Source organism: Passer domesticus, chromosome 25 (assembly GCF_036417665.1).
Source record: "Passer domesticus isolate bPasDom1 chromosome 25, bPasDom1.hap1, whole genome shotgun sequence".
Taxonomy (NCBI): domain Eukaryota; kingdom Metazoa; phylum Chordata; class Aves; order Passeriformes; family Passeridae; genus Passer; species Passer domesticus.
The window spans coordinates 4723005-4749892 of record NC_087498.1 but is presented as its reverse complement, the minus strand read 5'-3'; the positions used below and the strand labels follow the sequence as shown (position 1 = coordinate 4749892).

General features: G+C 55.2%; 1 protein-coding gene across 1 annotated transcript; it reads left to right on the top strand.

The window, feature by feature from the left end:
- Nucleotides 1–4589: 4589 nt before the first annotated feature.
- Nucleotides 4590–7588, top strand: LOC135285957 (putative uncharacterized protein DDB_G0271982; the record flags this gene model as incomplete). Its single annotated transcript, XM_064398761.1, has 2 exons — nucleotides 4590–4626; nucleotides 7167–7588. Coding segments are annotated over exons 1-2 (459 nt in total), but the record flags the coding sequence as incomplete, so codon positions are not given.
- Nucleotides 7589–26888: the final 19300 nt, after the last annotated feature.

Here is a 26888-nt window from a genome sequence, read left to right as displayed (position 1 = left end):
CTATCCATTTTGGGCTCTCCCAGGCCATGCCAGTCTCTCCCTGGCACTTTTGGCTCTCCCTGGCCATCCTGGGCTCTCCCTGGCCATGCCAGGCTCTCCCTGGCACTTTTGGCTCTTCCTGGCTGTTCTGGGCTCTCCCTGGCCATCCTGGGCTCTCCCTAACCCTTCTTGTCTCTCCCTGGCCATGCCAAGCTCTCTCTGGCAGTTTTGGGCTCTCCCAGGCCATGCCAGGCTCTCCCTGGCACTTTTGGCTCTCCATGACCATCCTGGGCCCTCCCTGGCTGTGCCAGACTATCTCTATCCATTTTGGGCTCTCCCTGGCCATGCCAGGCTCTCCCTGGCACTTTTGGCTCTTCCTGGCTGTTCTGGGCTCTCCCTGGCCATCCTGGGCTCTCCCTAACCCTTCTTGTCTCTCCCTGGCCATGCCAAGCTCTCTCTGGCACTTTTGGCTCTCCCTGGCCATGCCAGACTCTCCCTGGCCATGCCAGGCTCTCCCTGGCCAGCACCCGGGGCTGTTTCCAGGCAGGGATTGGTTTCAGGTCCCTCTCGGTGTCTCTCAGTGACATTTCCCGTGGTGAGCATCAGACAGGGACGTTTGAAAGGCACAGCAGGAAGGACAGGGCGGGAGATGCGCCACGAAGGACGGGGAGGGCTGGAGGAGAGGATTAGGGGAACAGTAATAGGAAGTGAAAGGAAAACAAAGTTCAAGCCAGGCCCCGTGGATGAATAAATGCCAGGACGGTTGGGTGGTCAGGAAAGCTCCTGCAGAGGCTGAGGGATCCTTCAAAAGGCAATTAAATGCTCTCCTGGGGGAATGGGCTTGCTGGAGAGGATAACCACTTGGGACTTGGCCAGGCCCTGCTAGCCTTAATAATCTTCCAGCAACTTGGGCCAGCTGGTGGCTGAAGGCAACAGCCAGGAGTTGCTGGAGGAGCTGGGAAAGCAGCAGATCCCAGGGCAGGCTGTGCACAGTCACACAGGATGGGGGGTATGGGCAGTTCTGCAAGGGAGGAATCATCCCTGGCCCTGTGCCGTGGGCTCCAAGTGTCCCAAAAATCCCAATTCCCCACCAGCCTGGGGAGGAGCATAAGGCATATCTTTATTTTTTTAATTTATTTTCCTTTCTCTGTCCCTACAGGAACAAATTTTGTGAGGAGATCTCAGGAAATGGGAAAACAATGATTCCCTTCAGCTGATGTCAGGAAGCTGCAGCTGAGTGACACCTCTCACAACGTGAAATGTGCAGGGGACACGGGGCTGGAAATGCCTTCCCAGGCACCCTGTCCCCCCAGTCCACCGAGGTGCTGGCTCAGGATGTGGCTGCTGCCAGCGCCAGGACACCCCGAGGCTGTGGGGAGTGCTGGTGGTGGTGGCAGCTTGAAGTGCAATTTCCATTTTAATAAAGGAAGTTGTGTTTTTTTCGCTCATTTGCATTTAAATCACCCGTGTTTCATAACCCAGTGTCCCTCTTAAAGGGGCTCTCCGGGCCCTGCCGAGCTCAGGGGGAGCAGAGGGGGGGATTTCACTGCCCCTGCTCACACTGGGGGCTGATAATGGCATTTTTTGGCTCCTGGGTGGCACCTGCTGACCCTCAGCCATGGGGGCTGGAGCAGCCCAGACCCCTCCATGGTGCTGACCACGTCTGGGCAGCCTGGGATGGGCAGCAGGGGCACAGAGGGGATTTGGAGGGGACAAGGAGGGGCTCCTGTCACCCCTGAGCAGAACTGGGGCAGGGGCCGGGGTGACTCCAGGGAACTGCAGCAGAAAGGAGTGTTTATAGCTCAGTGCACGGGAGGCAATTATAAATTTTTAAACCTGTTTTGGATGGACTCGAGTGCTCTGTTCTTGGCCATTTTAAAGCTTTTCTCCTTTCAGCTCCTTTTTGTCCTAACCCCGTTCAGGCTCCAGCACAAAATGCAGATCCTGACGAGAGCTGGCACTTGTGAAGGCAAACCAGGAGGAGAAGCTCTGCTCTGAGCACCTGGGAAGCTTCTCCAGCTCATTCTGCTCGGAATGAACTTTTCCTGACGTTGACCAGTTTCTATAAAAAGCCAAAAGTGCAAAAAATTTTGCACTTTCCAGCACAAAACCCACGGCACGAGGGCCTGTTCTGCTGCATCTCCAGCTCTGCCCTCTGCCCTCCCCGTGTCCTGGGGGTGCCCGAGGTGCCAGGTGCCAGCTCCTCACAGTCCCTTTGGTTTGCAGGTTGAGTTTTCCATCAAAACCTTTCATCCCTGGCAGAGCTGCCCGTGGGCACTGTGGGAATGCATAAAATCAGAGGATTTTGGGAAAGGCACAGCCTTTGCCTGGCTCCCTGAGCCACGGGGAGCTTTCCATGGTCCTGCCTTTCTCCTGGCAATGGGAGGGTTCTTCTTGCACCCCAGGGCTGGGCTGGGGGTGCTCCAGCCTGGGTGCCCTGAGCAGTTCCTTCTCCTCAAACCCTGCCAGGATCCAGCCCAGGGCTCAGAGGGCACAAAGCCCCGGCGTTAATTTGAGTTTAATTCTCCTCGGGGAGGTGGGAGCAGAAGGATTGGGATCACTGCCTCTGTGAGATGCCCGGGGGTTCGGGTGGGAGGCTCAGGGCTCAATCCCACCCCAATTAACCTCCTAATTTCGGGGGAGAGAGGTGTTTTGGAGGAGGGCTGGGCACAGGGAGCTCTCCAGCATCACCTGGGCTGATGTGGTGACAGCAGAGCCACCAGCCAGCAGGTGATGGCCACGAGGAGGTGGCCTGGCTGTCCCCTCCTGCTGCCGTGCCCTGGGGACACCCAGATGCCACAGGGAGCCGTGCCACCCCTGCTCCTCCCTCTGAGGGATGGGAGAGCCCAGGGGGGCTGAGTAACAGCAGGGATAATTCAGTTTGATTTCCTCCCAGCCTCTTCATTTGCTGAACATGTCACCAGCCATGTTGTATATGGGCTGCTCTGTATCAATTTCCCGTGATGCCAGGCCATAAATAAAGAAAATAAATGTTGGGCCCGTTAATCAGCTGCTGCTCATCCAAATGAGTTCCCTCTGCATTTCCCTGTTCTATAATTACTTGTCACCTCTTGCTGCTTTGCAACTTCTCGCTCTGTGATTCTGCTGGGTGCCTTTTGCCTGCTTCTGACAGGATCAATCGCTTTGGCGCGGGGCTGTTGTGGCTTTTCTTTTCTCTTCCTGGGTTTTGTTTGGCTTTTTGTTCATTCCTTTACCCCAGGTGCAGGGTGTCAAAAACCCAACTGGCTGTAGCAAGTGGCAGGTGAGGAGCTGAGGGCAAACAGAGCTGGATTTTCATTTCCAGAGCAGGTGATGGCTGCTGCTGGCTCTGCAATTCCTGCAAATGGACTTTTTGCAAACCCACATCGCTTCAAACCCGCGGTTGCTGCTTCCAGGTGGAGTCACAGAAGGTGCTGAGTGCTGTCCCCTCTGTCCCCTCTGTCCTTCTGCTGTTTGCTGCAGCTTTCCCTGCCCTGCAGAAGCAGATCCTTCCTCCCGGCCCTGCTCTCCATCCCCTCCCGGGCAGGAATCAGCCTCAGGGAGGTGCCGGAATCCCCCGGGATGGGTTTAAAGGACCAAATCCACACCAGACGAGTGGAATGGCTCGGGAACAGCTGGAGCAGCTCGCTGGCATTTTCCAGCCAGGCTGGGATCCAGATCTGCCTCCCCCTCCCTTCCCCGCGCATGGAAATAATTCTAATTTGCACACCAAAGAGCTGGAGCAGCTCTGGCAGCGAGGGATGGGTTTGGGGCTGGGGGGAGGCTGCCGAGGTGCATTTTTGGGGGAAAATGAAGGGAAAACGAGCACAGGTTCAACGCATCCCTTGTGCCTCTCCGGGCTGGCACCGGGGGTTGCCTCACGCTTTAAATCCTTTCAAACCTGCCCGGCAGCAGAAAAGTCGAAATTTTAACTTGGGAAAGGCTAAAAAACCACAATGGGGCAGCCGGGCCAGGAGAGGGAAGGGTTTCTGTACGGGGATGCAATTCCTCTGCTCGCAGAGGGACAAGTTCATCACAACTGGGGGGCTGCTCCACCCGCGGGGATGAATTCCCTTCTCCCGGGGTGAATTCCCTTCTCCCGGGATGAATTCCCTTCTCCCGGGATGAATTCCCCTTTCCATGGAGATGAATTCTCCTCTCCTGGGTTGAATTCTTCTCTCTCCCAGGATGAATTCCCATCTCTCTCCCGGGATGATTTCCCCTCTTTCCTGGGATGAATTCCCCTTTTTATGGGGATGAATTCCCCTCTCCCGGGGTGAATTCCCCTTTCCTGGGAGGAATTCCACTCTCTCCCGCCTGAATTCCCTTCTCCCGGGATGAATTCCCCTTTCCATGGGGATGAATTCTCATCTCTTGGGTTGAATCCTTCTCTCTCCCGGGATGAATTCTCATCTTCGGGGGGATGGAATTTCCCTCTTTTCTGGGATGAATTCCCCTTTCTATGGGAATGAATTCCCCTCTCCTGGGGTGAATTCCCCTTTCCCGGGAGGAATTCCACTCTCTCCCGGCTGAATTCCTCTCTCCTGGGAAGAATTCTCTTCTTGGGGGGATGAATTCTCTCTCCCAGGTTGAATTCCCCTCTCCCGGGTTGAATTCCCCTCCCCGCAGGGATGGGCTCCAGGCAGGATCGGTTTTCCACAGGGAAAGGTGAGGATGGCCCCATTGTGGGGGGGTCACTGGGCTCAGTTGGAGCCCCCTCATGAAAGAAATGAGGGATTTGTCTTTGCAAACCCCGTGGGTCTGCTGAGAAATAAAACTGGGTACTGAGAGATGAAAGAAACAACAGGAAGAACCATGAATTCCATAGGAATTCCACGGATGGATGCAAGGAGAAAGGAATATATATATTAGGAGGGGGGCTGAGGCATTAAGGTTTTGGAAAATCTGTACCTCTCAAGTACCTCAGCCCATGGGGAAAGAGAGAGGGAAATGAGGATAAAAAGGATAAAAATTTTCCCCAAAAAAATCTGAGAGACCCCACGAGAAAAGCCCCATGGCCTCTCCCTTTATCTGAATAAAGTCACAGAACTCCTCCGTCTCCTTTTTGGCACCAACCTCTGGTGTTTGTGCATTAATTTCCCTGGCACTGGTTCCTGTAGGGAATTCCTGCTTTGTTTTGCTCCAGCTCAGGCTCAGCCTGGGATTTTCAGGCAGCTCAGAACCTCTGCCCAGAGCCCGGGGGGTGTCAGATCCCCCTGTCCCAGCCTGTCCCTGTCTGTCCTGTCCATCTGTCCAGCAGCCAGCCAGGACAGAGCTCTCCCCTTCCCCTGGAATCCTGCAGCACTGGGGGTGACAGCTGCACGTCTGGGCTCCCTTTGTGGGGCAGGACAGAGCCCAAAACTCCATCTGGCCCCGAGTCTGCCACTGCCACAGCCCTGAAACCGCCCCGGGCCTTGGCTCCTCCAAAGCACAGCGAGGATGAGGGGTGGAGAATTGTGATTTGTGTTCAGAGAGGCTGGAAATCAGCTGGGGGGGCCCAGGGGCTGAGGCTGATTGAGGCAGACAGGGCTGAGCAGGAGGCAGGCCAGGCCTCGTTGCCAGCCCTACGTTTCCCCACCAATTATTTATCAGCTTTAAAAAAAAAAAAGATTTGTCAGGATAAATAAAAAATTATTTATCAGAATAAATAATTGTATCTGAGGGTCACAGTGGATGCAAATGATTTAATTAATAGTGCATGCTTTGAGAGGAATTTGCAATTTAAAGGGCTGTGTGAAAACCCAGTATTAGCAATACTTATTTTTATTAATTAATTGCTGTCTCTCTGAATCTCCATGGTGAATAATTTCCCCCATATTTTTAAATTTTAATTTATTTCCGTGGCTCTGGGAAGAGGAAAGGCCACTTTGCAGGGAGCATGGGGGGAAGGGGTGGGAATGGGGGTCCCTGGCCCCTTGGCCAGGCTGTGGCTTTGTTCGTTCAGCCTTCAGTGCTGGGGATTTGGGGATGGAGCTCTGTGGGAACGGGTCCGTGCTCTTATCTGCAGTTTCTAATCTCCTCAAACAGTTTTTGTTCCCTTTTACAGCTGCTGCCTGTCCCCAGGGACTGCCTGGCGCTGTGTTTGTCTTGTGCTCCTTGGAGCTGGTTCCAAAATCGGGATGTGGAGCTTGAGCTGATTCCTTCAGCGCTGCAAAAAAAAAACCTATACAGATCCCGGGGTGACCCCGTGTCCCCTTCTTCAGGGGGGACACTGGGGGGGACACGGGGGGCAGAGCAGCCCATTCCTCTTCACCACCACCACCGGTTTGGCAACAACTTTAATAAATGGATTCATTCTGGTGAGGCTAAAAGGAAGAGAAAGAGAGGGAGAGATTAAAATGTGAAGGAGCAAATTACCCGGAGTGCTCCCAGCAATTGTGCTGGATGGTAAATCTCTTCTTTATTACTCCTTTATTATTTCCAGAATCTGAAGTTTAAATAATTAAGCAGAATAAATGGTGGATGAATGTTTTTTGTTTGAGTTTTATTTATTGGCTCTTGCAGGACAGATGTGCAGAGAGGGAGCCAATCCCCCCCTGGTGTAAATCAGGGCAGGATCATTAACAGGGGTGTCACTTAGAGGAGATTTACCCCAGCTCAGCACTCAACCTCCTCATTTTGGGAGGAAAACGTGGAGGGCTACGTAGATTTTAATAATTCTCTCCTCTGTCTCCTGTGCAATTAATTTATTTTCCAATTTAAAACCACATCAGGTTTGGGCTTGGGCTATTTTTTTTTTTTTTTTTGTAATTTAAATACATTTGTTGACAGTGCTGCTCGCTCTGAAGGTCTTTCTGGGAGCCTGGGACTGGAGAGGCTCCGTGTGCCCGCGGGTTTGTGCTCAGAGCATCTGCCAGGCTGGGCTGGTGCCCTGGCACGGGAGGAGCTGCTGGAGCCCAGAGCTGGGTCCTGGGAGCCTCGGCAGCCACAACATCCTGGGGGCTCCCAGCTCGGGGCCTGGGGCATTCACAAAGCTCAAACAAGGATTTTCCAGGCTTAATTCCTGATTTGGCCTGATGCGCCCCTTGCTCTTGAGAACACACATTTGCCCGGGGTATTTATTGTTTTAGAAAGGAAGGAAAAGCCCCAGAGGCCTGGAGCTCGTCCCTCGGGGCACCCCAAGGCTCCAGAACCATTTGGGGTGAACATCTTGTGGTGCCTTTGCTGGTTTTAGTGGCAGCTTCAGTCCTGGGGGTCTCAAATTCCAGATCTTCAGCTCTGGGGAGTTTGGGACAGGAGGGAGAGGGAGGAGGAGAAGGGGAAGGAGAAGAAAAAGGAGGAGAACGAGAACGAGAAGGAGGAGAAGGGTGAGGAGGAGGAGGAAGAGAAGGAGAAGGGGAAGAAGGGGAAGGAGAAGGGGAAGGGGAAGGGGAAGGGGAAGGAGAAGGAGAAGGAGAAGGAGAAGGAGAAGGAGAAGGAGAAGGAGAAGGAGAAGGAGAAGGAGAAGGAGAAGGAGAAGGAGAAGGAGAAGGAGAAGGAGAAGGAGAAGGAGAAGGAGAAGGAGAAGGAGAAGGAGAAGGAGAAGGAGAAGGAGAAGGAGAAGGAGAAGGAGAAGGAGAAGGAGAAGGAGAAGGAGAAGGAGAAGGAGAAGGAGAAGAAAAAGGAGAAGGAGGAGGAAGAGGAGAAGAAGAAGAAGAAAAAGGAGGCAAAGGAGAATGAGAAGGAGAAGAAGGGTGAGGAGGAGGAGGAAGAGAAGGAGAAGGAGAAGGGGAAGGGGGAGAAGGAGAAGGAGAAAGAGAAGGAGGGGAAGGAGGTGGTGGCTGCAGAAGCGGAGCAGCAGTCTCAGAGAAGCAGAGGTTTGGAGCTGGTATTAACAGTGGGGCCAATTAAGGAGAGCAGGAATTAAAACCTGACACCTGTAAGTGAATTTGTGCTACTCAGAGAGCGACAGGGACAGAAGAGCCCCATGAGGGGACAATCAGGGGCTTCCCTTCGTTACCCAGAGCTGGCTGTGTGCTAGAACAATGAGCTGGTGATGGTGCCCAGGGGAGGCACTGCCAGGAGTCCCCAGCTCGGGGTGAGCTCCCTCCTCCAGGTCTCAGCATCTCCGGCAGGAGCTTCCAGTGCCAGGAATGCCAGGCTGGGAGCACAGCTCCAGCTCTGATGGCTTCATTCTCCACTCAGCAGCTCGGATGGAGTTGTAGGAGGTTCCCTGGAGTTGTGGAATTTTCCTTGCCCACAGCAGGGAGTTGGGATTTAGGGTCCCTTCCAACCCAAACCATTCTGTGCTTCTGAGTTCCTATCAAGCTGTTTTGTCCCAGCAGGATGAGGGAGAGTCTTGGGTGTCAGCAGCTTGAATTGGGTCCTTTCCCACCTATCACCAGCCTGGAAATGAAAGATCTGCCCGTGGCTGGCAGCAATTGCAGTGGGGCAGGAAACATCTCCAATCAAAATCTCTGTGTTTGCTCCTCACCCCTGACAAAACATGGGATTTTGGGGAGCTGAGAGGGGATTTTGGGGGAGCTGAGAGGGGATTTGGGGCAGCTGAGAGGGGATTTTGGGGAGCTGAGAGGGGATTTTGGGGAGCTGAGAGGGGATTTTGGGGCAGCTGAGAGGGGTTGGCCTTGGCCTTCCCAGCTCCACCTGCATTGCACTGAGCTGGGAGCACGTTAAGGAAAATTCAGGAGGTGGAAATGTTTCAGAGCTGGAATTTGGGAAGCATGGCTGGGTTCATTAGGTTCAAACACAGGAGGGTCCCTGCTGTCCCTGGAGCTGCCTGGGGCTCGTTCTGCCAGCCTGGCTGGGCAGGCAGGACGCTGGGCTGGCATCCTGGCTCTGCCAAGTTAACCTGGGAAAATTCCTGCCCGGCTTTAAAACTGGCCCAGCCCTCACCTGCCTGCTTTCAGGGGAGGTTGGTGTTTCTCTGCGTGGGTTGGAGCCTCCACGCTCACAGCAGGGTGAGGTTTGGGCCTTCAAATTGCCACTCCGTGAACAACAAGTGATGACAAACACTGATTGTGCTTCCCCCGTGGTGTTTGTGGGAGTAGCTGGTATTTCCAAGTGACCGAGGATTCGTTTGACCCTTTTAAACAGCAGGAGTCTTGTTTAATTCATGGATTTTATTTGCAGCTTCGGGCTCCTCCAGTTGGTTGCTGCTCAGGGAGAGTGTCCAGCCAGAGCCTCTCTCAGGGACAGCTCTGGGGACGCTGTGGGGACAGGAATTGTCAGCCCTGGGCGCACACCTGGCTCTGGCAGGAGCTGAGGTGTGTGTGGAGCTGGGAGAACGTTAATCAGATTAATGAGGACGTTAATCAGATTAATGAGGACGCGGTTTAAAAGTCATGAGAAGTGAATTAGCAGGGAAAGGCAGCCCTGGGACAAAACCCTGAACGTGTGTCCCGAGCCCAGCCAGGGACAGGATCTGGAATTCAGAGGGCTCTGGGCAAAGCATCACAGGGAGGAAAGGAGAGGCAGCAGAGGGAGGGAGCTGCAGCAGGGGGGAAGATAAAGGCTTTGGAGAGGATGGCTGTGAAGAGAGAGATTCCAGCAAATTAAACACGGCCAGGCTGGAGGGGAGGCTGGGGAGGGGAGCGGAGCTCTGGTGGATGCCCCGTGTGTGGAGATGTGAATTTTGATTTTATGTTTCAGAAGGTTGGTTTATTGTACTATGATATATGTTATATTACAATGCCACACTAAAAACTGTACTAAAAGAATAGAGAGAGAAGGATTCATCAGAAGGCTGGAAAGAACAGGAATGGGATGCAATTACAAAGGCTCCTGACTCCCAGAGTCCGATGCAGCTGCATCTGTGATTGGCCATTAATTAGAAACAAGCAACATGCACCAATCCCATCTGTACCTGTTGCATTCCACAGCAGACAGTTATTATTTACATTTCTTTCCTGAGGCTCCTCAGCTTCTCAGGAGAAAAATCCTAGCAAAGGATTTTTCATAAAATATCATGGCTACACAAGGCTGTGGCTGTCACTGCTGAGCTGAGCAGGGCTGGGGACAGCAGGGCTGGAGCAGGAGGTGACACAGGTCCCAGGGCAGCAGGGACTGGCTCTGGAACTGCAGCAGGGTGTTCATTCCTGCCTGGCAAAGCACGGCTGCTCCAGGAACCCAAAGGAGCTGTTCTGCCTCTGGTTTTCCAGATCCATCCAGTTTCACCTGGGTGTTTCGTCCAGAAACATCTGCTGGACAAACTTCTGTGAGGGACAGAGCACCTGGAGGCTCAGGGCAGCGCCTCTGGCTGGAGAAATCCCCGGGAGATGGATGGGAGATGGATAAGAGATGGATGTGTCATTTGTGGGAGCACTCCCCGTGCCCTGGGGTCCCTGGGGATGCTGGAGGACTGATCCTTGCTGTGGCATGGTTGGAATTTGGGGTTCTCCCCCAAATCCCAGCAGTGCTGGCGAGGGCAGTCCTGTTGTTTTGGTGAGGGAGAGGAGCCCGGCTCCTGGGAGCTCTCCAGCTGCTGATCCCAAAAATCCCTCCCTAGAAATCGCTGCCAGCCTGTGGGAGCCCTGGCAGCAGCAGGGTCACTGCCGGGCTGTTTGTCACACGTGCCAGGTCTCAGGAAGGATGAGGAACAGCCAGGAGAGCTGAGGAGCTCAGCACAGCCTCCTCTGGAGCTCTGCTGCTGGAGGGGAGAGCCTGGCTCCCTTCTCTGCTCCCTTCTCCCACCGCCTCTTCTGAAAAATTAGGGAAGAATTAAATCCCGTCCATGGCGTTTAAAAGGCAACTGAAAAAGTCCTTTATTAAATTAGCACCCTATTGATCTCACAGTGGTCCAGGAGGGGATTGATTGAGGGCTTAAACAGACGTGCAGCCGGGCCAGACGTTCAATTAATGTGCATAAACGGGCAGGGGAGAAGCAATTTCCAGAGCAAGTCAAGCAAAAGATCAGGCCTGATCTGCCTTCCACGCCAAAGTTGCTTCTGTATTTATTTTCATGTTCTTTCATTTTGATTTTTTTTTTTCAATTCCCCTGTCACGATAAGCAAGGTGTGGAGAGGCAGCTCTCCAAGCCCAGCTCGTGCAGCTCACGGAGCCATGGCTGCCTCAGAGAGGACACAGCTCCAGGAGGGCTGGGGGAGCACCTCCCTTGAAGCTCTGGCACCTTCTGAGCCCTGTGAATCTTGGATTCTCCTTTAATTCCTGCAGAGAAGGAGCAGCAGCATCGCCTGCTTGGAGCATTCCTGCCTCTGATGGGCCTTGAAGCTCCTCCTCAGCTCTGGGGAGGGATTTTGTGCAGAAAACCCTCGTTGTTGATGAGGGCTGTCCCTCCTCTTCACCACGGGGTAATTCCAGCTGGGATGGGTGTAGAAATATTCAGTTTTGGTCTGGCCTTGCCTGTGATGCTCCTGGAAGCAGAGGTAAGCACCAGGAGGCAAATCCTGCTCTGGGTCTGTGAGCAGAGCACAGGAAATCCCAAGGGTGGCTTTTTTCTGTGGATTTTGCGAGGATCCTGATAAACTCTGGCCTCCAAGGCTGCCGTGGCAGCTCCAGGGCTTGGCTCCTTGAAGCCAAGGTGGGTGGCACCACCCTGGGCACACGGAGGGGTCACCTGTGGTTTGAAGTGGTGCCAGGAGCGAGGGGAAGGAGCCCGTGGTGTCCCCGGGGCTTGGGCACATGGAGAAGGCACTGTACCCTCCCTGAGCAGCCTCCTGCTGCTGCTGCTCTGTGTGACAAGGTGACTGCTGGTGAAATACACAGGGCAGGAGATCCTTCTCCTTTTTAATGCCTTTATTAAAGAGAATCAGCTCAGGTGGGGAGAAGCCGATGGGTCCTGCCCGCGCCGCCACTGCTCCCAGGCGTGGCACTGAGGAGGAGGAGGAGGGTGATGCAGCTTTGTCTGCAGCAGAACTGGGGATTCTGTCCTCACTAGAGATCAGGAAATTCCCCTTTTTCAGTCTAACATTCCAGGGCCTCTTTCTAGTCAAGATCTTTTAGGTTAGGGTGAGAAGTAAAAAGGATCTTAGCACACACTGGACTAAGTTCCTCACCTTTAGACGTCACTTAGGTCTCTTAATTCCATGTTGGCTCGTTGTTTTTAGGGTTTTTTTCCTGGAAAAGTGCAAAATCTGGTGAAATGCATTCTCATCTGCATACCAGCTCTGCTGTCACTCCCTTCCCCTGCTGCCTGCAGGGTCTGGTGTCACTCCCTGGCAAGAATCAAGGGGGACAATGGCTGATCACCAACCATTGAAGAACTCCCAACAACAGGTGACTGCAACACGAAGCTGACCTTCAACAGCAACTGCTCCAACCTGTTTTAACTCTGCAACCTTAAAAAAAATGGATAACTTTTTCCTCATAAAGTGGCATCTCCTGTGGCCAGGGGATGTGTCCTGGCCTGGCCTGGCTCAGAGCCCGGCGTGTCCCCTGTGCCACAGGGGGAATGTGCTCCGAGCTGCAGCCACAATTAGCAGGGACTCCTCACAAACCTCATCAAGGAGCTGCTCCTTCCTCCCCCACTCTCTTTTATTAGCTTTTTAATCCCCTAAAATCCTCGTTTCTCGCTCAGGAGTTGCCCACGGCCCAGCAGCAGGCAGGGGGTTGGATGGTCCCTGTTAAATCAAGGACTGCCCAGGAGTTAAAAGGCATTTCTTGTGTTTGTGTTTTTTTAAATTTTTAATGGCTGTGCTTTGGGGATCTTTCAGAGCCAGGATTTTATTTTAGGCGTTACTTTGTCCCGGCTTGGACAGGCTGTAATTTAGCGATTCTGCATTAATAAGAGATCATCCCTCCTTCCTCTCTCACTTGTCCTTCCTTTGGTGGTAATCAAATAAATGGAGCGTGTCAGGAAGGGCCTGAGAGCTCCAGATCGTGCCTGGCACCCACCCTGGCACCGTGCCTGGCACCCACCCTGGCACCGTGCCTGCCCTGTCTGGACCTGCATTCCCTTCTGCATCTTCAAAGCCCTTGGGTGGTTTTTTTTTTCCCCCAAAAATAAACTTTCCCTGCAGCATTCCCACTGCCCCAGGACAGAGATGGAGCGCTTGGCTTTGTGTTCTGCTCTGCCCCGCCTGGATTTTGGGGTTTATCCAGCGCGTTCCAAGCCCTGAGCGTGGGATGGGGATGATTTGGGGGCTGCAGAGTGGCTGCTGGGGACAAAGCTCGGGTGTCCTCGGGCTGCTGCGAGCTGGCAAACCACCTCCCTTGGGAAGCCAAACTCACCCGAGCAGCTTCGGGGGGCTGGGGGAGAGCAGCGATTCACGCTGATTTTATTCGCATTTTTAAATCACGCTCTCCTCTAAAGGAACGGACCCCCTATTTATAGCTGACTCCAGCCTAAAGTGACTGCTAATTACTACAATTAATACAGCGACGAGCCTTTGCAGCCAGCTCCACTGCCAAGCGAGTCGCCTACTCATTTTCAATTAAGGCGCATTGACAGCGAGAATACGCAGTCATTAACGGCGCGGGCCCGGGGTGTAATTACATTTTGCCAAGGTCATTAATCTCCTGCAGCCACCTGGCTGTGCCCCCGGAGTGGACAGGTGAATACAGGGCTGGGGGTTTGCTGTTCCCTGGGGGGACCCCGCTTTACCTGTGCCCAGCATCCCCCTCCTCACCTTTCCCAGGATATTCCCCCTTCCCAGCCCAGCCTGGGTCCCAGCTCGTTTTTGGGGAGTTCCAGCTCAGTGCCTGGATTTTCTGCGGGGTGTGCGTGAAAAAAATGTGTATTTTATGATTGGCTTTGCGCAAGTATTAAAATAAATATTGTATTATGCTAGAAAGTTATGCTATATTAATTTTCTTAAGTAGTGTATTAAATATAGTTTTAGGTTATAACATAATGTTAAAATAGAAATTATGCTGTGCAAGATATTTGTTTAAGAAAGGACTCACACCAGATAGGAGCCACAGGACACCTAAATCTTTCAGAAAAAGGGAATTTATTGCTCTCTTATCAGCAGAAAATTAACTTCTTCCCACCTCGCTCAGACGCATGAGGATTCAGAGGAAGAAGCTGACAGTGATCAGACAGAATCCTGTGTTTGAATGGAATTTATGCATCATGTATGAGCTGTATGAATATGCAACAGGCGATTGTTTTTAAGGGTTAATCCTCTGTTAACCCGGACTTCCGTATCTCTTTGTTTTTATTGTCTCATATTGTCCTAATCTCAAATGTTCAAATTTTATTATTCTAATTATATTACTATTTTTATAACCATTTTATTACTATTAAATTTTACAATTTCAAAAACAAGTGACTGGCGTTTTTCACAGTGTGGGAAAGAGAAAAGAAGCAAACCCAGTCCGTGGCAGCAGATTTGTGGCTCTCTGGTGGTCCCCGAGGAGCCAGCACAGGCATCCAAGCAGCACAGGGATGAACCATGGATGGCTCCAAACGGCAGCTGAAATCCGAATTCTGGCGGTAATAAACTCATAAACTAGTTAGAAATGAATTGATTAGCCGAGGAGATCCTCTCAGAGCTCTTTAAACTCTAACATCTGCTTGCAATAAATAATTCAGCCGTGGGTATTAATGAGGGGAGGCTGGGCTGGGTGGGGAGGCTGCTCGGAACTGGGGACTCCAGGTGTGTTCCTGTCCTTCCCTGGGGACTCCAGGAGTGTCCCTGTGCTTCCCTGGGGACTCCAGGAGTGTGTCTGTCCTTCCCTGGGGACTCCAGGAGTGTCCCTGTCCTTCCTTTGGAACTCCAGGAGTGTCCCTGTGCTTCCCTGGGGACTCCAGGTGTGTTCCTGTCCTTCCCTGGGGACTTCTGGGGACTCCAGGTGTGTCCCTGTGCTTCCCTGGGGACTCCAGGAGTGTCCATGGGCTTCCCTGGGGACTTCTCTGAGGACTTCAGGTGTGTCCCTGTCCTTCCCTTGGGGACTCCAGGAGTGTCCCTGTCCTTCCCTGGGGACTCCAGGAGTGTGTCTGTCCTTCCCTGGGGACTCCAGGAGTGTCCCTGTCCTTCCCTGGGGACTCCAGGAGTGTCCCTGTGCCTCCCTGGGGACTCCAGGAGTGTCCATGGCCCTCCCTGGGGACTTCTCTGAAGACTTCAGGTGTGTCCCTGTCCTTCCCTGGGGACTCCAGGAGTGTCCCTGTGCTCCCCTGGGGACTCCAGGAGTGTCCCTGTCCCTCCCTGGGGACTCCAGGTGTGTCCCTGTGCCTCCCTGGGCTCTGTTGCAGTCACACACGTGTCCAGGCGTGTCCCACCTGACAGAGACACGAGCACAGGGGTGGAGGAGCTGAGAGCCAGGCACACACAGGGTGACACTGGTGTCCCCGGCGTGCCCCTGCTCCTGCCCTGTGGCACATCCAGCCAGGCCCATTTCCCTTTGGAATGTGCCCACTGTGGCTCTGTTTGATGGGATAAGAGGGAGAGAAGAGGACAGGACAAAGGATGGAAGGATTTGAATCCCACTCACGAAGCCCTGGGGAGGACCCAGAGCGGGGAGATGGTCACAGGGACACTGTGGGCAGGCAGGACAGGGACCTTGTGAGTGGCTGTCACCTCCTGCCCGCTCTCAGCTCCCAGCCTGCCACCCCCACCCTCTGCCAAAATATCTCCCTGAGCTCCTGAGGCCACCGTGAGGTGCTGGGCTCATTAATCACCCCCTCCCATCGGCGTCTGCCCAGGAATTAAACTCATTTGTCACTGCTGCCCTGCTCCCAGCCCGCTCTCCTCGCAGGGCTCGTGGTGGCCCCGGGGCCGATGTGTCCCCACGTTCTGGGGCACCATGGCCTTGCTCTGCCTCCACTGCTGGGAAATGCCCTGGGGGCTGCACCGAGCTGCTTTCTGTCCCCTCCCTGTGCCCCATCTCAGTCTGGGACCCCAGACCTGGCTGTGCTCAGAGGCAGCCCCGGGGGTTGATGCGCCAGGGCTGAACGAGGCTGGGGTGGCCCCAAAAACCCGGCTGGGAGACACCTCCAAGCCTCTTCCCTGCTCCTTTCCCAGCCTCTTCCCTGCTCCTTTCCCAGCCTCTTCCCTGCTCCTTTCCCAGCCCCTTCCCTGCTCCTTTCCCAGCCTCTTCCCTGCTCCTTTCCCAGCCTCTTCCCTGCTCCTTTCCCAGCCCCTTCCCTGCTCCTTTCCCAGCCTCTTCCCTGCTCCTTTCCCAGCCTCTTCCAACCTCCTTTCCCAGCCTCTTCACTGCTCCTTTCCCAGCCTCTTCCCTGCTCCTTTCCCAGCCCCTTCCCTGCTCCTTTCCCAGCCTCTTCCCTGCTCCTTTCCCAGCCTCTTCCAACCTCCTTTCCCAGCCTCTTCCCTGCTCCTTTCCCAGCCTCTCCCCTGCTCCTTTCCCAGCCTCTTCCATCCTCCTTTCCCAGCCTCTCTCCTGCTCCTTTCCCAGCCTCTTCCCTGCTCCTTTTCCCAGGTTTCGGGTGCCATTTGTCCCCAGCCCATCCCCGTGCTGCTGCCTCCACACATCCCTGCATCCTGCACGAGCTGGGAATGCTCCTGGGAGTGTTCCTGGAAATATTACTGAGAATGCTCCTGGGAATGTTCCTGGGAATGCTCCTGGAATGCCCCTGGGAATGTTCCTGGGAAAACTGGAATGTTCCTTGGAATGTTTCTGGGAATGTTCCTGGGAATGTTACTGGGAATGCTCCTGGGAATCTTTCTGGGAAAGTTCCTGGGAATGCCCCGGGAATGCCCCTGGGAATGTTCCTGGAAATGCCCATGGGAACATTCCCTGGGCTCCCAGCACGGCTGTGGGGCAGAGCTGTGCCCGTGCCACCCCTGCCCGGGGCTCTGCAGCAGCTCAGAGGTGCCACTGTCCCCTCCTGTGGGCGGAGAGGGGGAAAGGAGCTGCTGGTGGGAGGAGAGAGCCAGGCAGGGATTGTTCCTAAAGCACCGAGGGGGGGTGAGGATGTAGATCACCAGAATTGGCGGGGGACAGGCCATAAAGCAAAAATAAAAAGGTATTATAATTTATGATGCACAGTAAAAATACCCTGGGAACTGGGTTATGAAGAAGAATTCATTCTCCCGCCGACTCCGCGTATCTTTAAAGATGACAAATGATGTTCTGCTTCTTCCCTGGATCTGAGAGCTGGGAAATTCTCTCCACCTCGGAGCTGCTGTCACAGCCCCTCAGTGCTGCTCCCCAAAACACGGGGGTGAGCTCAGTCCTGCTGCTGGGGGCACAGGGAGGGTCCCTGGGCTGGGGACAGCAGTGCCTGGGGGCTGGGCACAGCCAGGGCCTGTCCCCTGTCCTTGCACGGAGCTGTGTGCGGGGCAGGGCTGCAGCCAGCACCTCTGCCAGCACTTTTGGGGTGCTTTGTGTCCCGCCATGGCCAGGCACAGCCCCTCCTGCCCATCCTGGGTGTCCCCAGCTGTCACAGCAGGGCCAGCAGAGGAACCCTGGGTCACATCTCGTGCACAGAGGTGGAGGAGAGGGAGAGAAATTCCTTGATTCCTTATTCCTCCATTCCTTATTCCTTATTCCTTCATTCCTTACTCCTTCATTACTTATTCTTTCATTCCTTCATTCCTCGATTCCTTATTCCTTCATTCCTTACTCCTCCATTCCTTACTCCTCCATTCCTTATTCCTCCATCCCTTACTCCTCCATCCCTTACTCCTCCATCCCTTACTCCTCCATTCCTTATCCTCCATTCCTTATTCCTCCATCCCTTACTCCTCCATTCCTTATCCTCCATCCCTTATTCCTCCATCTCTTATCCTCCATTCCTTATTCCTCCATCCCTTATTCCTCCATTCCTTATTCCTCCATTCCTTATCCTCCATCCCTTATTCCTCCATCCCTTATTCCTCCATTCCTTATTCCTCCATTCCTTATTCCTTCATTCCTTATTCCTCCATCCCTTATTCCTCCATCCCTTATTCCTCCATCCCTTGGCTCCGCGGGATCTCCGAGCCGGGATCCCGAGCCAGGGCAGGGCTGAGGATGAGGAGCAGAGCTGGGATGGAGCTCAGCAGGGCTCAGCCCTGCCCAGCTCAGCCCTGCCACGGCTTTGAACGGGGATTAGCTGCTCGCAGGGCGGGTGTGAAGGGCTGCGGGAGGAGGATGGAGCCCGAACTTTCTTGCAGGCAGCTTTGGCATCTCTCCCTCCCCTCTGCACGGAGCCGGCCCTGGCTTCTTTTGATAAGAGCTCCCGATGTCTCGGCGCCTCCAGGCAGGGAATAAAAGGTTTAATTACCCACTGCCAGCCCCGCAGCGCTGCTGACAGCCGGGAGAGGCCTCCTGCCCACACCTGGGGAGGAGAAACTTCCTCCAGCAAGAGCCAAGCCCAAATTCCCAATCCGTGAGCAGCGGCCGGGGCTGGCGGGAGCCCGGCTCATCTCTCTGCTCCTCAGGCTCAGATCACTGAATTCCCCCTCCTGAGGGGTTCCTGGCCTTTCCTAAAGGACATGGCCATGGCCCAGAGGCTCCTGGCAGCCCCTGGCAGGGCTCTGCAGGGATCCTCATGGGGGATTCCAGCCCCATCCTCTAAAGGCATGGGGGCCCTGATGTCCCCAGCACGGTGACAGCCACGGCAGCTCTCCCAAGCTCTGCCCCTCTGGAGTGAGTTCAGCCCCTTTGGGGTGAGCTCAGCATATTTGGGGTAAATTCAGCATGTTTGGGGTGAGTTCAGCCCTTTTGGGGTGAGCTCAGCCCCTTTGGAGTGAGCTCACAGCCCCGGGATGGGTTCATCCCCCCAGGAGGAGCAGCCTGGACCACCTGCCAGCAGAATCGGTGTTTCCCAAGCTGGATCAGAGATTCTGCTCCTTTCCCCGCAGTTCTCCTCTTTAAAAAAGTCTTTATTCCCAGGCCGGTGATGGATGTGACAGCCGGAATGGCCCCACCGCCTTCCCTGCCTCCAGCTCTTCCCGTGCCTTTGTCCATCTGCCACAATCAGGGGGCTGCGGCCGCTTTTCTGCCGGGAAAAGCTGAAAATTCCGATAATTCTGGGCAGTTCTGAGCCTTCTGACCAACAGGAATTGTGGCGGGGGGAGGGAGGACAGGAGATGTTTGGCAGCGAGCTCACACCCCTCTCCCACCTCCCACCAGCATCTCAGGCACAAGATTGGAGGATTTGAGTTCATTTTGCTGCCACCAGTAAAACACACGTGGAGGGAGGGGACAGAGGGGTTTGGGAGCTGAGGATGAGGGTGGGGAACAGCCCAAACCGTAACTAAAGAGGGAGTGAGCAATAAACAGGGGTGGGGATATTTGCCAAGATAAATGGCCCTCAGAAAATCTGCTCCTCGCAAACTTGGTGGGGATAAAAATGATTTAGGGAGACGCTGTCAAGATAAAAATCATATCTATTCAAGAACAACTCCTTACAAGTGTTATTAATAGCGCTGGGGATGGTTAGGCTGGGAAGGACTTTAAAATATTGTGTTTGCTTTGGGCTGCCTGGTGTAATTCCTGCAGGGTGTAAAATTCCTGCAGGGTGTAAAATTCCTGCTGGACAGTGTGGGAGGTGGGAATAGCCGAGAGACAGAGGGGCCAGGAGTACCCTGGGCTCCCTGAACCGGCCTCCTCAGCACCCGGGGATGGGGGTTTGGGGTGCAGGGGATCTCCCTGCCCTGTGTTCCACCCCAAACTGCCTCCGTGGGAATGCTGGGGCTGGGCAGAAGCAGCAGGGAATTGGGGAGTGGGGCAGGGAATTGGGGAGTGGAGAGGGGAATTGGGGAGTGGAGAGGGGAATTGGGGGGTGGAGAAGAGAATTGGGGAGTGGAGAGGGGAATTGGGGGGTGGAGAGGGGAATTGGGGAGTGGAGAAGAAAATTGGGGAGTGGAGAAGAGAATTGGGGAGTGGAGAGGGGAATTGGGGAGTGGAGAGGGGAATTGGGGAGTGGAGAGGGGAATTGGGGAGTGGGGCAGGGAATTGGGAAGTGGAGAAGAGAATTGGGGAGTGGAGAGGGGAATTGAGGAACAGAACAGGGAATTGGGGAGTGGAGAAGAGAATTGGGGGGAGTGAGGCAGGGAATTGGAAAGTGGAGAGGGGAATTGGGGAGCGCAGAGAGGAATTGGCGAGTGGAGAGGGGAATCGGGGGGAGGAGCAGGAAATCGGGGAGTGGAGGGTGGAATTGGGGAGTGGGGCAGGAAACTGGGGAGTTGAGAGGGGAATTGGAGGGAGGAGCAGGGAATCGGGGAGTGGAGAAGAGAATTGGGGAGCAGGGCAGGGAATTGGGAGGAGGAGCTGCCCCAGCCCCACTTGGAGACCTTGTGCTCTGCCCCGGGGCCAGCTCAGGGCCAGCCAGACAGACGGACACACCACCGCAGAGGAGGGAGCTCCCTGCTGCCCCTCCGAACAGGTTTCGGTGGAAATTCGGGAGCAGGGAGCCCCGGGCAGTGCCCAGCCCCTCCTGCTCCCCCAGGCTGGGGGGGAAGGGGTTGGCGAAGTCCCCAGCCCTGCTGGCAGGGACACGAAGCCTTTCCTGGGCACGGCAGCGGGCAGGGGGCCGGAGAGGGGAGGGATGCGGTGAAGCTGAGCTTTGCCTGCTCCTCAAGCTGCCCTGTCTGCCCCCTCCCCTGCTGAACCCCCAGCCTGCCCGAGCCCCTCCATCCCTGACCCCAGGGACGGATTGTTCCTCTCCTCCCTCCCTCCAATCCCCCACTTTGCAGCCCCCATCACTCCCGCCGCTCTCCCCGGGCTCATTCCCGGCACTTGACACCTCTCAGCTGGATGAAGATTCATTTTCCCTGCTGGGATGCCTGCGAAAGGAGGGGGAGGTCACTGCCGTGCTTGGGTTTGGAAGCTGTGAGAGCAGAGCTGAGGATTTAATGGCACCTTAAATATACGGCCGGTTGGTGGGTCCTGTTCTGATTTGAAAGCAAATGCAGGCCTGGGAATTAAGGAGGAAGATGAGTTTCACTAGAAGGTAAATAAAAATTAACTGCTGGTGATATAAACAGACCTGGGTACAAATGCGAGCATGTGGGTTCTGAAATACACTCAATTAGAGAAACGAGAGTTTGGGGTTATTTTAAAGATAAAGGTTCAAGGCAAAACTTCAAGGACTTACAGACAATAAAACCACCCCCAGCTCCACTATCCAGCTCGGGATGTTTATGGCTGTTTAGTGCTCTGAGCATAAATTAAAAGCAGCACCACAAATTAGCCGGTTGTTTGTCCCTGATCTCTGCAGGCGGCCCCAGACCCTGACTGGGAGTGAGGAGGGGACCAGGGCACCCCGGGATGTCCCCGGAGATGTGACAGGCTTGCTGCCCAAGCTGGGAAATGGGGGGGAATGCAGTAATTAGAGTTATTAATTAGGCAGGGGCCCCTTGGCTGGCATTGCTGGGGTGTGGGAGAAATGAAGCATCACCCTGGCGATGCTCTCACGGGTCTGTGGAATCCCGAGGGTGTCGGGGCAGGGCTGGGGCACGAATGTGGGAGGTGATAAATCGGGCTGAAGCAGTTTCGGAGCAGCTAAACTCGCATTTTGTGTGGGCAGCGCCGCTGGGAACCTGCTCTGCTTTGGAACCGAGCTGGGGTCAATGAATCTCGGGGGCTCGTCCTGCAGCTCCCTTCAGCCAGAACATCCCCAAAATGAGGCAGGGGGAGAGAGAAAAGAGAAAACGGGGAAGGGAAAAGCTCCTGCTGGACGCCTGCGGTTGTTCCCAAACTTCTCGCAAACGGGGAACAACAAAGGAGTGAAACGCGGAGATAATTAAGGACATAATTGTACACACACAACTGCTTAATTAAGCTTCTCCTCTTTAAACCTGCCAGAATGTGCTTACAAGGTGCGAGCACGAGGGGAGGCTGCCCATATGCTGGGCCATCTGCACCGCAGGGGGAGGCGGAGAACCGGGAAAAGGAGGGAAAACAGGAAAAAAAACTGGAAAAGGAGGCTGTGGGCGAAAAAAGAGCATCACAGTCCTGCCCTGGCCATGTGCCAGCGGCTCGTGGTGCCTCCCTGGATCTCTCCAGCCCCACTGCCCGGTGCTGGGAGCTGGCCCTGCTCAGGATCTCCAGGATTCAGGAGCCCCAGGACTGCCAGAGCTCAGGGCAGGGGCAGAATGAGACCCCTCCCTCACTTCTTTGCAGGTTTTTGGATGGGAATTAGGAAAAAAAAACTCCTTTTTTTGTTCTTTTAAACAAGCAGGGCTCAGTAAGGCTCGGGGGTTTTGCCCCAGCTCGGCCCCAAGGGTCTCTCTCCTCTCTGACACTTGGGTTTGGATTGAACTAAACCCTGGGGAGTGTGACCAGCTCCAATCCAGCCCGAAATCCACGTGCCAGCCCCTCCTCAGCACAGCCTCGGCGAGGAAGGGGCTCAGCCCCTGGGTCTGGGGTCCCTCCTGGTGCATCCCAGCTCCCCTTCCCCTGTGTTTCAGGACATTTTCAGTTCTTTGATCTTCCCTGCCTCCTTTTTGAGGCTGGACAGCCGGGATCCATCCCAGCTCCAGCTCCTCTCCCTGGTTCACCCCCAGCCTCCATCACTGGTGTGTGGGGGACTGGGGCAAGGAGTGAGGATGAACAAAGGAGAGGAAGCAGGATGGGGGCACCTGGGCTGAGCTGCTCCTTCCTGAGATCCCAGCTAAAGCCCCAGAGCTGTTGGGAAGGGGATGTGGGGGTTATAAACATGGTTTTTATATCGATTCATCCCCACAGCCCTCCGGGCTTCTTGGAAATGATGAGGGGTGACATTGCCAGTGTTGGTATCATCCCGTGGGAATCCTGTGTCCGTGCTGGAGCAAATTCTGGAGGCTGTCCCAGGATTGTGGCACCAGCAGGACATGTGGCCATGTTATGGGACATCTCTGAACCCGACCTGTGGCCCTGCTGTCCCCAGAGCCACTGGGGAGGGGTGTCCCAGAGCCTGCAGGACCCATCCTGGTCCATCCCACATTCCCACTGGGATGTGCAGCCTGTCCCTCTCACCTGACCCTGCCTGGCCCAGCAGCCTCGCTGTTCCTTTGCCGTGGAGCAGCTTCATTCCATTCACTCCTCACACGGTTCCTGTGACAGCCAGGACCTGTCACATCCCGGCTGCCGCAAGGAGCAGGCTCTGCTGCCCTCTACCTCCGCCGGATCCGCGGGGCTGCGGGGCCGGGGGGGGCTCAGGGCTCTGGGGAGCCCAAAACATCCCGAGCCGGGGCTGAGAACTCACAGTAGGAGCGCTTGGAGTCTCCTCTCCAACTTCTGCTCCGTGCTCTCCCTCTAGCATAAGTCCAGGGATTCCTCGCTGGGAATGGCACCCTGATCCCTGGGGAGGAGGTGGAAAACGCCCTTGGCACCACATTTCATGGAGGTTCCGCTGCCAAAGCTTTGTGTCCCTGCAGCTCGGCCCCCGAGGGCAGCATCAGCATCCTGAGGCCAGCCCGGGACACCTCCTGCTGGCACCTCCCTGCTTCCCTCCCTGCTCCGGGTCATCCTTCCCTTCGGAGGGGCGGGGCAGCCCTGCACATCTGCACGGCACAGCTGGCAGGGCACATCTGGACGGGATGTTCCCCCAAAACCGCTGGCTGTGCTGATCCCATGACAACAGGGCTGGCATGGCCTGATCCTTCCCTCCTGGAACATCCCAGTCCTTCCCTTCCCTTCCCTTCCCTTCCCTTCCCTTCCCTTCCCTTCCCTTCCCTTCCCTTCCCTTCCCTTCCCTTCCCTTCCCTTCCCTTCCCTTCCCTTCCCTTCCCTTCCCTTCCCTTCCCTTCCCTTCCCTTCCCTTCCCTTCCCTTCCCTTCCCTTCCCTTCCCTTCCCTTCCCTTCCCTTCCCTTCCCTTCCCTTCCCTTCCCTTCCCTTCCCTTCCCTTCCCTTCCCTTCCCTTCCCAGGCCATCCCCTCCCACTTTTTGGGCTCAATTTGCAGTTTTGTGTCACTCCCCCTCCGAAATCCCCGCTCCCACTGATGTTCTCTAGCCCTTAGAGAATATTTAACCAGCTGGTGAATTATTTATCCCTCGGAGGTTCCGTGCGCTCGGGGCAGCTCGGGGCCCTCCTGGAGAATTAACGAGAGCCATAAATCAAGGCGACTTTGGAGGAATTTCCCATTCCCGGGCCCCCAAATGCCCCTCGCAGGGAGGGAGCCGGGCGCTGCCACTTGCTGCTGCTGCTCGTTTAGGAGCTCCTTAAATGCAGAAGTTAAATAGACTCCAGGAAGAGGATGAGACACAGCAATCGCCGGCTAAGGGGGAAATTGGGTGGCTGCCACCTCCTAATGCTCCTTTTGAAGGTGTTTTGGTTTTTTTTTTTTTTTCTTTTTTTCCCCCCGGCTTTGCAAAGCACCGCATCAATCCGGCTCTGGGGGAGGAGGAGCCGAGGCTGCGGCGCTGTGCCCGGGGATGGGGACAGTGGCACTGGCAGGGCTGCATCAGGCTGTGCTGGGGTGCCAGAGGGGACACTGGTGCTCCAGGGGGTGCAAAAGGCCGGTGGCTTTTGCCTGTTGTCCTTCAGATGGGGTGGGCTGGGGATGGAGGGGGTCTCTCCATCCCACTGGGCTGGTCCTGCACTGCTCGGGGGTCTCCTGGCCAAGGGACAGTGACACATCCTGTCCTGAGAGCCCCAGGCAGGGATTTGGATGAGCAGGAGGCCCAGGGAGGAGGAATCCAGCACAGATCCCAGCTGTGACAGCTTCTCCTCCACCACCAAACCCTTCTGCTCCCCCTGCACCCTCTGGCTGAGGTTTTAGCAGGGTTTGTCTTTATTCCCACCCTTCAGGAACCCCCAGCTCACCCCGAGGTGTTTGGGACAAGCCCTGGGAATGGTGGGACCCCTCCTCCCCCTGGGACCAGGACAGGGTGTCCACAGAGGGGCCAGACAAACCCCAGCTCCCTTTTGGTCATAAATGAATTCATTTATCTCCCTGTGGGATGGTGTGAAGCTGCAGCCAGACCCCCGAGGTGGGAGCTTCACCCCTCCCATGCTGCTGCCAGCCTGCCTGAGCCCTGCTGCTGATTCCCCACAGAAATGTGAATTTTGGTTTATCACGTCTGCCTGGCGGGCAGCAGGAGCTGCACAGTGAGCCGGGGGAAAGCACAAGGTAATAGAGGTATTTATTAAAGCAGGGAGGAAATTTATATGCTATTCCTGCTTTTTCAGCTCTCAGTCATCGCCGAGGGGAGAGGAGGAGTGGGCAGCCTGTGCAGGAAATCACCAGGAGTCTGTTTTCTGCCCATTTGTCAGTCTGATGAACAAGAAAAATACGGGCAGGCTGGGTGAAGGAGAAATGGAGAGTGTGGAGCACGCTGCTGCACGGCCAGGAGCAGCCCCAGGCCTTGGGGAGCCCCCCTGGACCCCTCTGGAGCTGGGGGATTGTGGCACCAAGGGCCTGGGGACCCTGAGGCTCCTGGGTGGGGAGGGGGAGATGGGAGAGGGGGTGTGGGGAGGGGAAAAGGGCTCTGGAGAGGAGGGGATGGAGGGAAAAAGGGGGCTCAGGATGGGATGGGCTGGAGGGGAAAAGGGATTCTGGTGAGGACAGGCTGGAGGAGAAAAGGGAAGGGGAAGTCTGAGGAGAAAAGGGGTTCTGGAAGGGAAAGTCTGAGGAGAAAAGGGGTTCTGGAGAAGATGGGATGGAGGAAAAAAGGAGTTCTGGAAAGGACAGGCTGGAGGAGAAAAGAGGGATGGGATGGGATGGAATGGAATGGAATGGAATGGAATGGAATGGAATGGAATGGAATGGAATGGAATGGAGGAGAAAAGGGCTCTGGAAGGGAAAGTCTGGAGGATAAAAGGGGTTCTGGAGAGGATGGATCAGAGGAGAAAGGGGCTGTGGAAAGGACAGGCTGGAGGAGACAAGGGGTTCTGGTGGGGCTGGGCTGGAGCAGTGGGCTGAGGTCGATCCCAGTGCCCCAAGCCATCACCCCCATCCCTGCAGCCCCCCTTGGCAGGGCCCTCCCAGCTGCTGGAGCACTGGAGCATTTGGCATCTCCCGGAGAGGAGCACTGGGGAGTGCAAACCCACCGAGAATTAAGTGCTAATAATTCCCTCCTTTCATTTGCAGTTATCCACCTACATGTGAGAGGCTGGGATTTTGCTGACACTTTCTGGCTGGGAATTGAATGCTGCCTGAATCATCCAGCCAGGGCCATTTGTTCATAAAAGTAAGGAATTGCTGTTTGAATCCTTTTATTGCTGCTAACGTGACACAGGCAGCCGTGATGGATTCGGGCTGGCGATGTGACACAAAGTGACACAAACGTGGGGACTCCTGGAGCCTCCTGGGTGGGAGGCAAACACTGCCTGGGTCTGCCTGGGCTCCTGGGCTGTGCAAGGTGCCCCTGGCACTGTCAGGGGCAATCCTGGCTTCTCCCAAGCTCTAATTCCAGCAGTTTTTCCCTTAAGGAGCAGCTTTTCCCCCTGGTAGCAGGTCTGGGCACCCCAGAGAGGGATCTGGCCCCCCCAGCCCTGTGTGTGATGGCACAGAGGGAAGGGGAGAGTGTTTGAGGGCTTTAATCTTCTTGTTCCCAGAGCTGCTGGAGTGGCTGGACAAGGAGATGTTGTTCCTTTGGCAGAGACAAATGAGCAGAGCCAGACCCTCTGGCATGGAGCTGCTCCTTCTGCACTGATGGGATAAAAACGTCCTGGGAGAAATCCAGGCAGTGCCATTCCCGCCTGGAGACATCAGCCCTGGGCAGGGTGAGGGTTGTGGGGAGCAGCACAGGGCCAGCAGCCTGGTTTGTCCCTTTTTTGGGGTTCTGTCTGTGCCCGGGGCTGTGGGGCAAAGACCAAGAGCACCTCCCTGAGATTCCCCCCTCATCCCTGTGGATGCTCCAAATCAGGACGTTATTAACTCCACGCTGCTTTTCCCTGAGTGCTCCTTGCACAAACGAGAACTGATTTAAAATGAATTGAGCCAATTACTGCGGTTTTCCTAAACCAGCTGACAGCAGTGCTGGGATGAGGAGGAGCAGTCCCAGCTGCAGAAGGATGGGAGTCAGGCACTGAAATGCCCTTTGGGCCCGAGATTCCAGCTGTCTGCATTCCCTGGATGAGGCTGGCTGCTCTCCTCAGTTTGCATCTGAATTTAGGTGGCAGCAGTGCCAGGCCAGCAGCGCTGGAGCAGCTGGTGGTGCCTGCTCTGAGTGGGTGATGCCACGATGGTCCCTGCTGGTTGCAAATGCAGTGCCTGGA